Source organism: Oryctolagus cuniculus, chromosome 7, assembly GCF_051225735.1.
Source record: "Oryctolagus cuniculus isolate XC-2025 breed Fujian yellow rabbit chromosome 7, ASM5122573v1, whole genome shotgun sequence".
NCBI lineage: Eukaryota > Metazoa > Chordata > Mammalia > Lagomorpha > Leporidae > Oryctolagus > Oryctolagus cuniculus.
In genome coordinates, this window is record NC_142873.1 from 43,704,888 (window position 1) to 43,716,904 (window position 12,017).

At 43.5% G+C, this 12,017-nt stretch overlaps 1 protein-coding gene across 29 annotated transcripts in view; it reads left to right on the forward strand.

Annotated features, from left to right (window-relative positions):
• The window catches only part of ASH1L (ASH1 like histone lysine methyltransferase), a 215,791-nt gene that overhangs the window by 135,080 nt on the left and 68,694 nt on the right, over positions 1-12,017 (forward strand). For all 29 annotated transcript variants that reach the window (XM_070077555.2, XM_070077550.1, XM_070077542.1 and 26 more), the window contains one exon: positions 11,045-11,139. In XM_070077555.2, coding sequence (XP_069933656.1) covers positions 11,045-11,139 — 95 coding nt within the window. The remainder of the gene's footprint in view (positions 1-11,044; positions 11,140-12,017) is intronic.

A 12,017-nucleotide genomic window follows, 5' to 3' on the forward strand; every position in this document is an offset into this window, starting at 1 on the left:
CCGTAGTGGCCATTTGAGGAGTGAACCAACGGAAGGAAGACCTTTCTCTCTGTCTCTCTCTCTCAGTGTCTAACTCTATCTGTCAAATAAATAAATAATAGTTAAGGGTTTCTGAAATAGCCTTTTAGAAAATAAGTGTTACAACAAGGACCACATAGCTATCATGTCTACTGACTCTAAGATTATTAAACTGTGTACAAGATATGAAAAAATCACATTGTTTAGGAATGTAAATGAAGATTATAGGCTTGCTTTTTTTTATTTTTTTGTTTTTTTTTTTTTTTTTTTAACAGGCAGAGTGGACAGTGAGAGAGAGAGAGAGAGAAAGAAAGGTTCTTCCTTTTGCCGTTCATTCACCCTCCAATGGCCGCTGCAGCCGGCGCGCTGCAGCCAGTGCACTGCACCTATCTGAAGGCAGGAGCCAGGAGCCAGGTGCTTCTCCTGGTCTCCCATGGGGTGCAGGGCCCAAGCACCTGGGCCATCCTCCACTGCACTCCCTGGCCACAGCAGAGAGCTGGCCTGGAAGAGGGGCAACCGGGACAGAATCTGGCGCCCCGACCGGGACTAGAACCCGGTGTGCCGGCGCCACAAGGAGGAGGATTAGCCTATTGAGCCACGGCGCCGGCCTGTAATCTGCCTTTGAGATAAATAAATCCTTTTAAAATTTTTTTTTAATTAGTGTGTATTTCTGTATAGCAATTTTGATGTTTATTGGAACGCGGCACCGGCCCGACTTGCTTTTCTAAGATGATAATTCTGACAACAGGGTAGAAAATGAATTCAATGAGTTATAAAAGAGTGAAACAATATTTATCAAAAAGTTATAAGGATATGAATATAGGCAAAAAAAGTGATTGAAAGAGAAATGTTTATATTTTAGAGATACATCACTGTTTATGTGGTTCAAGTTATCAGCATGTAAACAATATTACTTTGTTTTGTACTGAAAATATTTTAATTGATTTATCAGTGAAATAACTGAAACAATTTTTGTACTCTGTATTAACCTTCTAGGTCATGAGAATATTTTATTAGTAAAGCTTGGATTTAGCTACTAATTGTAGGCATTTATTTCCCTTTAAGAGAAGTTATAAATAAGTATGCAGTTCAAGGTTATTTTGGTACCTCTACAGTATCTTCTAAAATCTACTCTTCTTTTTTTCCCTGTCAGTGTTACACTTGCATTGTTTTTTTTTTAAATTTTTATTTGAAAGGAAGAGTTAAAGAAGAGGTAGAAGAGGGGAGAGAGAGAGAGAGATCCTCCATCTGTTGGTTCACTCCCCAAATAGCCCCAACCCCTTGGATAAGACCAGGCTGAAGCCAGGAGCCCAAAGCTTCTTCTGGTCTCCCACACAAGTGAAGGGGCCCAAGTTCGTGGGACACCTTCTGCTGCTTTCCCAGGTACATCAGCAGAGAGCTGGATTGGAAGCGAAGCAGCCAGGTCTCAAACTGCCACCCATATGGGATGCCACATCACAAGCAGAGGCTTAACCTTCTATGCCACAACACTAGCCCCTGCAGCTGGCATTTTTAAGGTTACCTCATGGGGACTGGTGCTGTGGCGCAGCAGATTAAAGCCCGGCTGGCAGTGCCGGCATCCCATATGGGCACCAGTTCAAGTCCCAGCTGCTCCACTTCCAATCCAGCTCTCTGCTATGACCTGGGAAAGCAGTAGAAGATGGCCCAAGTCCTTGGGCGCCTGGACACAGGTGGGAGACTGGGAAGAAGCTTCTGGCTCCTGGCTTTGGATCAGCTCAGCTCTGGCCATTGATGCCATTTGGGGAGTGAAGCAGCAGATGGAAGACTTCTCTCTGCCTTTGCCTTTAACTCTCCCTCTCCTCTCTGTGACTCTGACTTCCAAATGAATAAATAAATCTTGGGGAAAAAAAGATTTATTTATTTATTTGAAAGGCGGAATTACAGAGAGGGAGAGAAAGCTAGAAAGAGATCTTTCATCTGCTGCCCCACAATACTGGCTGCAGTTCTTTATTCTTCATCTCACTCTTCCAAAGTCATGTTTCCTATCCTCTTTATTTGTTGAAAGACAGAGCAACAGAGATAGATGAAGAGGGAGAAAGAGAGAGTAAGAGTGCGTCCATCAGCTGGTTCACTCCCTACAGGATTTCAACAACCAGGGGTGGGCTTTGCTTATGTCAGAAGCCGGGAACTCCATCCAGGTCTCCCACATGGGTGTCAGGATCCCAAGCACTTGGGCCGTCTTGTGCTGCCCTCCTAGGCACATTAGCAGAAAGTGCCATTGGAAGCCAAACAGCCGGAGCTCAAACCAGCACTCTGATATGGGATCCCAGATTTGCAAGTGATGGCTTAACCTGCTATGCTACAACACAGGCCCCACTATCTATCTCTCTCTCTCTCTCTCTCTCTCTCTCTCTCTCTTATTTTAGATTTAATGAGATCCTATTCACATACCATATACTTCACTTCTTTAATGTATACAGTCCAGGGGACAGCATTACCATACAGGTTAAGTCGCTGCCTGTGACACTGGCATCCCGTTTTGGAGCGTCAGTTTAAGTCTTAGCTGCTCTACTTCTCATTCTGCTCTGCACAATTAATTGTGCTTGGGAAGACAGTGGAAAATCAAGCAGTTGGGCCCCTGGCATCCGCATAGAGACTCAGATGGAGTTTCAGGCTCCTGGCTTCAGCCTGGCTGAGCCCTGGCTGTTTGTGCCATTTGGGGACTGAACCAGTGGATGGAAGATCTCTTTCTATCCCTGTATCTCCCTCTCTGTCACTCTGCCTTTCAAATAAATAAAACAAATCTTTTTTTTAATTATTATTTGACAGATAGTGAGAGAGAGAGAGACAGAGAGAAAGGTCTTCCTTCTGTTGGTTCACCCCCCAAATGGCCACTGCAGCTGGAGCTATGCTGATCCGAAGCCAGGACCCAGGTGCTTCTTCCAGGTCTTCCATAAAACAAATCTTAAAGTATGCAATTTGATGGCCAGCACTGTGACGTAGTGGGTAAAGCTGCCACCTACAATGCCAGCATCCCACATGGGCGCTGGTTCCAGTCCTGGCTGCTCCACTTCTTATCCAGCTCTCTGCTATGACCTGGGAAAGCAGTTAAAGATTGCCCAAGTCCTTGGGCTCCTGCCCCCATGTAGGAGACCCGGAGGAAGCTTCTGGCTCCTGGCTTTGGGTCAGCTTAGCTCTGGCCGTTGTGATCTCTCTCTCTCTCTCTCTCTCTCTCTCTCTCTCTCTCTCCTCTCTCTGTAACTCTATATTTCAAATAAATAAATAAATAATTTTTAAAAAGTATGCAATTCAGTTGTTTTTTGTTTACAGTCATTTCGTTTTTTGACATTACAATGATGTGAAGGTAGGCCAGCACCACGGCTCAATAGGCTAATCCTCTGCCTGCGGTGCTGGCACACCAAGTTTTAGTCCCAGTCGGGGCGCCAGATTCTGTCCCGGTTGTTCCTCTTTCAGGCCAGCTCTCTGCTGTGGCCAGGGAGTGCAGTGGAGGATGGCCCAAGTCCTTGGGCCCTGCACCCCATGGGAGACCAGGAGAAGCACCTGGCTCCTGGCTCCTGGCTCCTGGCTCCTGCCTTCGGATCAGCGCGGTGCGCCAACCGCAGCGGCCATTGGAGGGTGAACCAACAGCAAATGGAAGACCTTTCTCTCTGTCTCTCTCTCTCACTGTCCACTCTTCCTGTCCAAACAAACAAAAAAAACACACACGCAATGATGTGAAGGCCATATTTATTCACTTCAAATTTTGGATTTTGATATCCTATCAAGCTAGTGAGTGGCATTCAGTATAGCACTCATGCTTGTGATACTAAGGTGGGGTCCATTAGCCGAGGTCACATTCTTCACTATGACATTAGAATATGATGGCCTTCCATATGATGGGAGTAAACAGTTGCTGTTTTACAGTATACCATTTAGTAAACTATTAGTGTTCGATAGCTAATGCACTTTCAACATAAAATATTTTGAACTTATGGATTTTTGGGACATTACTCCATCCTCAAGGAGCATCTGTATATAATATTGTAAATATTGCCAAATTCAGCTTCCATGAGAGCTGTATCATTTTCAGTCCCAGAGATATATGAGCATGCCTGTTCTTCCACTTTGTAGATCATGTTGTCAAACTTCAATATTTATCAGTCATACAGATGAAAAATAATATCTCCAGGGAGTTTTAATTTGCATTTTTCTCATATGAAACTGCTGAGCAACTTTCATATGGATGAAGGCCATTTTATTATCTTTTTCTGTGAACTATCTGTTCACATTTGTTTCTCTGTTTTCTGTCAGGTTGTTTTTCTTTAGATTTTTAAGAGATCTTTGTATGTTGGGAAGCTTTTCCTTTTGTCTGTTATAAAAATTGCAAATGTATTTTGTTGATTTGTTATTTATATTTTTGTCTCTATTGGCCATGTCCATTGTTATGCCAGTAACAATATATTGTTGCTGTTGGTATACTATGTTTAATATTGTAACTTTGTAGTAAAATTTGAGCTTAGTACAATTCTGCCAATTTTCTTCTTTTTCAAGATTGTTTTGCCAGCTCTGGATTCCTTGCATTTTCCATGTAAATTTCAGAATCAGCTGAAGTTTCTGCAAAATTGGCAGTTAGGATTTTGACAAAATTTGTAGATTGATTTGGGAGGTTTTGCTATCTCAGTATTTAGTAATCTGACCTAATGAAAATAAAATATAGTTCTTTTCATTTAGATCTTAAATTTCTTTTAACAGTTTTTATAGTTTTTAGTATGCAATTCTTGTGCTTCTTGTTAATTGTACTTCTAAATGTTTTTTCTTTTGATGCTATTGTAAATGGAATTGAGCTTTTTAAAGTTAATTTTTGGACTGTTGATTACTAGTGTATACAAATACATTTGGGGTCAGCTTTTCATACACCCCAAGACACTGCCCAGAGCCTATAGCAGAGTGCCTCAATTCAAACCCAGGCTCTGTTCTCAATTCCACTTCTTGATAATGCACATCCTGAGAGGCGGCAAGTGATGGCTCAAGTACTAGGGTCCCTGCCACTCGCCCGTGGGTTTCAGATTGGGTTCTGAACTCCTGGGTTCAGCCTGTCACAACCCTGAATGTTGTAAAAGAGTAAACCAGCAGATCTCTCTCTCTCTCTTTCACGTTAATCAAAAACCTTTTTTATTTTAATTAAAAAGTGGGCTCCATATTGTAGCTGCTTTCAACACTATGGTATATGGGAATGCTGTTTCAAGTCCCTGACTGGCTGCTAATCTGCCAGGGAGGGCAACAGAAAATGGTCCCAAGTGCTTGGGCCACGGACCCCAGGTGGGAAGCCAGGATGGAGTTCCTGGCTCCTGTCTTTAGCCTGGCCTAGTCCTAGTCCTGGCTCTGGTATAGCATTTGTAAAGTGAACCAGCAGGTGGAAAACCTCTCTATCTATGCCTCTGCTTTCGTAACTCTGCCTTTCAAATAAATAAATAAATCCTTTTTTAATAGTAAAAAAGAAATATAATGATTTTTTATACTGATTTATGTCCTGCAACCTAGATGAACTCAATGATCAAGCCTAATAGTCTTGTTGTAGATTCTGTTCTTTATTTCTTAACTTTGTTTATTGTAACTAAAACATAAATATTTCATGTAGTCAAAGTTATCTTTTGTTTCATTGCTTCTAGATTCGGAGTAATTGTTAGAAAAACATTCTCACACCCAGATTTTAAGTGTTTAGGAAATTCACTTCATTTTCTTCTATTTGTAATTTCCCGGTTATAATTTTTACATCTGACTCCCTGATATATTTGAGGTTTATTCTGATATCTGGGCTGTATTCCATTGACCAAACTTACAAAAAAGAAAGCTGGCTGGCGCCGCGGCTTACTAGGCTAATCCTCTACCTTGCGGCGCCAGCACACCGGGTTCTAGTCCCGGTCAGGGCGCCGGATTCTGTCCCGGTTGCCCCTCTTCCAGGCCAGCTCTCTGCTGTGGCCCGGGAGTGCAGTGGAGGATGGCCCAGGTGCTTGGGCCCTGCACCCCGTGGGAGACCAGGAAAAGTACCTGGCTCCTGCCATCGGATCAGCACGGTGCGTTAGCCATTGGAGGGTGAACCAACGGCAAAGGAAGACCTTTCTCTCTGTCTCTCTCTCTCACTGTCCACTCTGCCTATCAGAAAAAAAAAAGCTAATTTTACTTTCAAAATTTATATTTATTAAATAAAAGTTTTCTTAAAAAATGAAGAAGAAGAAGAAAGCTAACAGCATCCTTTGGTGTCTGGGAGGTATTGATGCCAGGATCTTTCTCCTCCCAAAGGATATCAGATCACTAAAATAAAATGTTGTATTTGCACATCCTCCTGTACACTTTCAGTCATCTCTAGATTACTGTTAGTCATGCACTGCACAACAGTGTTTCTGACAACAACATATCACATACATGGTTGTGGTATCAGAAGGCTATAATTGACCTGGAAAATTCCCATTGCCTAGTGATGTCATTAGCTATCAGACACCGTAAAACAATTCCTTACCCATTTGTGGTGACACTTGTATAAACAAACCTGCTCTGCTAGCTGTATAAAAATATAGCACTTAGGCCGGCACCGCGGCTCACTAGGCTAATCCTCCGCCTGCGGCGCTGGCGCCCTGGGTTCTAGTCCTGGTCGGGGCGCCGGATTCTGTCCCAGTTGCCCCTCTTCCAGGCCAGCTCTCTGCTGTGGCCCGGGAGTGCAGTGGAGGATGGCCCAAGTGCTTGGGCACTGCACCCGCATGGGAGACAGGATAAGCACCTGGCTCCTGGCCTCGGATCAATGCAGCGCGCGGCCGCAGCAGCCATTTGGGAGCTAAACCAATGGAAAAGAAGACCTTTTTCTCTGTCTCTGTCTCTCTCTCACTGTCTAACTCTGCCCGTAAAAAGAAAAAAAACCACTTAAATGTATGTCAGAAAGGCCAGCGTGCATCCCATATAGGCAACAGTTCAAGACCCAGCTACTCCACTTCCGATCCAGCTGTTGCCTGGGAAAGCAGCAGAAGATGGCCCAAGTCCTCGGGCAACCCTGCACCCATGTGGGAGACCCAGAAGTTCCTGGCTCCTGGCTTCAGGTCGGCTCAGCTCTGGCTGTTGCGGCCAATTGGGGGAGTGAACCAGCAGATGGAAGACCAACTGACCTACCTACCTATCTCTCTCTCTCTCTTTTTCTCTTTTTCTCTTTTCTCTCTCTCTCTCTGCCTCTCCTCTCTGTGTACCTCTTTCAAATAAATAAATAACCCCCTCCAACACTGGCATCCCATTTGGACTCCAGTTCAAGACCCAGCTACCCCACTTCAGATTTAGCACCCTGCTAATGCGCCTGGGAAAGCAACAAAGGATGGCCCAAGTGCTTGGGCCCCAGCACCCATGTGGGAGATCTAGGAGAAGCTCTTGGCTCCTGGCTTCAGCCTGGCTCAGCCCTGGCCATCGGGGCCATCTGGGGAATGAACCAGCAGATAGGAGATTGTGTGTGTCTGTCTGTCTGTCTGTCTTCCTATCTCTTTAACTCTTTTAAATAAATAAATAAATCTTCAAAAAAAAAAAAAAAGTCACAGTATAGTGAACTCCCCTAAGATTGCTCTTTGTACAATCATACGACCTTCTTCAGGGTTGTTCTATCCTACCGATATCCCATTAAGATGTAGTTATTTCCAAAAACAGTCTTCCAGATTCTGTATAATATTTAAGGCCTACCCTGACCTAGTGGAACCTATTTATCTATTTGTCTACTCTTACCTCTTTTTTTTTTTTTTTAAAAAGATTTATTTATTTATTTATTTGAAAGAGTTGCATAAGAGTGGGAGTGAGTGGAGAGACAGATATCTTCCATTCCCTGGTTCACCCCACAAATGGTCGCAACCACTAGGGTTGGTCTGATCTGAAGCCAAGAGCCAGGAGCTTCTTGCAGGTCTCCCACATGGGTGCAGGGGCCCAAGTACTTGTGCCATCCTCTGTCTTTTCCCAGGTGCATTAGCAGGGAACTGAACAGCTCTACTCTTGATTCCAGCTTCCTGCTAATGACCACCTTGGGATGCAACAGGTGATGCCTCAAGTTGTTGGGACCCTGTCATCAGCCTGGCTCAGATCTGGGCTGTTGTGGTCACTTGTAGAGTAAACCAGCAGATAGGTGACCTCCCTATGTGTTTCTCTTGCTCTCTCTCTTATAAATAAAATAAATAAATGTTCCCTTAATTCTCCCCTAGTTGCAATTAATTGTTCTCATTTTTTGTTTATTACATTTTAACATGCAGTCTAAGTTATTTATTCTTCCACAAAAATGTTTTTTATACCAAGATCATACTTTGTTAAACTTCTATGTCCTGTAGAACCTGTCAGCATATTTTTTCTTTTATTTATTGATTGATTAATTTGAGAGGCAGAGAAAGCTCCCATCCACTGATTTCACTCCCCAATTGCCCACAATATGCTTTTTTGTGATTTTTTTTTAGATTTAGTTATTTTACTTGAAAGTCAGAGTTACACAGAGAGAGAAGGAGAGGCAGAGAGAGAGAGGTCTTCCATCCACTGGTTCACTCTCCAGTTGACCCCAACGGCCGGAGCTGTGCCCATCCGAAGCCAGGAACCAGGAGCCAGGAGCTTCTTCCGAGTCTCCCATGCAGGTGTAGGGGCCCAAGGGCTTGGGCCATCTTCCACTGCTTTCCCAGGCCAGCACTGCAGGTGGCAGCTTTACCTGCTATGCCACCACACTGGCCCCCCACAATATGCTTTAACTAGGGCCAAATTGAATTGACCTGTGAACTTAATGCACATCTTCCACGTGAGTGGCAGTAACCTGATTACTTGACCCACCACTGCAGCCTCCTAGGGTCCACATTAGCAGGAAGCTGGAGTCAAGAGGCTAAACATCTACCCCACATCCTTTTCCACTAGAACAATTTTTTTTCTTTTTTTCTTTTTTCTTTTTTTTTTTCTGACAGGCAGAGTGGACAGCGAAAGAGAGAGAGACAGAGAGAAAGGTCTTCCTTTTGCCGTTGGTTCACCCTCCAATGGCCGTCGCGGCTGGCACGCTGCAACCGGCGCACCACGCTGATCCGAAGGCAGGAGCCAGGTGCTTCTCCTGGTCTCCCATGGGGTGCAGGGCCCAAGCACTTGGGCCATCCTCCACTGCACTCGGGGGCCACAGCAGAGAGCTGGCCTGGAAAAGGAGCAACCGGGACAAAATCCGGCACCCAGACCGGGACTAGAACCCGGGGCGCCAGCGCCACAGGCAGAGGATTAGCCTATTGAGCCGCGGCACCAGCTATAACAATTTTTTTTTTTAAGATTTATTTATTTATTTGAAAGTCAGAGTTACACAGAGAAGGAGAGGCAGAGAGAGAGAGAGAGGTCTTCCATCCACTGGTTCACTCCCCAGTTGGCTGCAATGGCTGGAGCTGCACCACTCTGGAGCCATGAGCCAGGAGCTTCTTCTGGGTGTCCCACGTGGGTGCAGGGGCCCAAGCACTTGGGCCATCTTCTGCTGCTTTCCCAGCCCATAGCAGACAGCTGGATTGGAAGTGGAGCAGCCAGGTCTCGAACTGGTGCCAATATGGAATGCTGGCACTGCAGGTAGCAGCTTTACCCACTATGCCACAGCACCAGCCCCTGGTTTAATTCTAATACAAGTTTTTTCTTGCCTTTCATTGGGACTCTGGTCCTATTTTTTTCTGTACTTACTTGATAAGTAATGAAATTTATTACCAAGAAGCAAGTACTTGAGGCAATCTCATCCCATATCAGAGCAGCTGGGTATGATTCCTACCTCTGGCTCTTGAACTCTAGCTTTCTGTTAATAAAATCCCTGGAAAACATTAATTAAGTCTCAAGTAATTATGTTCTTGCCACCCATGGACAGACCTGGATTGAGTTCCTGGCTCTCAGCTTCGGTCTCCCCATCCAGCTCCCTTTTAATGTGCTTGGGAAGGCAGCAGAGGATGACCCAAGTCCTTGGGCTCCAGCACTTCCATGGGAGACCCAGAGGAAGCTCCTGGCTCCTAGCTGCAGCCTGGCCTAGCCCCAGCCGTTGTGGCCATTGCAGCCATTTGGGGAGTGAACTAGCAGATGAAAGATCTCTTGGCTGTGTATGTCCTCCTCTTCTCTGTAACTCTTTCTTTCAAATAAGTAAATCTTTAAAAATTAAATAAATAAGTAAACTGAACTTTTAGTCGTTAAGTCCCCAGATCAGCTAGTAAAATTAAGGCAAGTCACATAACATCATAGAGCATCTGTTCCCAAATCTGTAAACCGGAGCTAGCCTTTCCTCTTATCTGCTTTGATAGATGATGATTTGGGAAGGTACTTCCAGATATAGGATAATTATTGTAATAATATCTGAAATTTAGTCTCCTTCTGCAATGCTGTTGGGGAAAACTCAATAGCCATTTTCTTTGTTGTGCCTGAGCAAGTGCAAACAGGTGCACCACACATTGATACATTTGAAGGTCCTTTATTGCCAGCGGTGGAGAGCGGGCTCATGCCCTAAAGTACTCTCAACACTGAAGCTCAAAGCAATAGGGTTTATAAAGATAAAAACCTCAAGGAGGGGAGGGAGAATACATAGTTACTAGAGTCAAGCTGACCTAAGGCCTATATAAAACTAGTATCAAATGCAATCTTGAAAATTGACAAATTACAGTCTTAACATTAATCTAGGTGCAGCCTATCTGTTTTAAACTTGAAAGATCATGCTAGGGAGTTTCTGTATTCTGCCAAATGGGATGCATTGTACTGTTATTGTATGAATACTGTTATTGTCTGAATTTTAGATCATAGCTTCAGACCAGTGTCTCACTGTGGGTGGTACTTTTTTAATATGGAGTCTCTTGTGCTCTAAAATGGATTTTCTACTGTCAAGGTGTTACTCATCTTAAAGGCAATTACAGAAGTACAGATTTTTTAAATATGTGAAAATAATTGATACCTTCTTCCCAGATAGTGCATTTAAGATTTAAGACACTTAAAGCAGATACTCTTGATTAGGTAATATTTGTAGATTTGACCACAGGAAGACATTTCATTGCCTCTGTTTCCCTTTCTTTTCTGATAACAGTCCAAAGAGCCGATTGATCCAGTTAAAGAAAGAGAAGCTGGAGTATACTCCAGGAGAGCATGAATATGGATTATTCCCAGCCCCCATTCATGTTGGTGAGTACTAAGTCCACACAGTTTATTGTGGGAAAAATGACGTATCTTGTGTTTGAAAGAAGTATCTCTGTTCTTATTATTGCTACCTCTCCAGTGGAGTCCAACTTGTTACCATTTATTTTATACTTTGAAGAATTCTGTACATTATTTGATCAAGGAGCCAAAATGGCAGACATCTTCTTTGCTGTGACTTTATTAAATAACACTGTATCTGTAGGTTTTGACTTCCAAAGTATGTTATCAAAGAAGAATCAAGTACTTAGCGATTTGCTTACAAATATTTCCCATGTTCAAAAAGAGTGTGTTAATTTGGTGATTCTTACTGAAGAGGACCTGCTGCTTTCGTGATCATTAATTGGCTTGAATGTGGAGCAGATTTATCATTCTTTTCATTTTTGGAGACAATGTCAAAACTTTATCATTTGGGTAGTATTACTTTTTAGCATTACATTACTGAGTTTTATATCCAATAAACAATAGTTATCTGAAGGTCATTTTAGATTCCTCCCATTTCAACCCTTCATCCAGTCTATCACCAAGTTCTATTATTTCCCTCTCAGAAATATATTATAATTTTGGCCAAATTCCATTATCATCACTCAAATCCATGTCACTCTTATCTTTTTTGGAGGGCTTCTGCCATAACCATTTGTCCCATTTTGTGTTGTCTGTTTTTGTTGCTGTGACTAAATGCCTGAGGCTGGGTGAATTACAAAGAAAAGAGGTTCCTTGGGCTGGCATTGTGGCACAGCAGGTTAAGGTGCCACCTACAATGCCATCATATAGTGTGGGCACTAGTTCAAATCCCAGATGCTCCATTTCTGTTCCAGTCTCCCTGTTAATGTGCCTAGGAAGGCAATGGAAGATGGCCCAAGTAC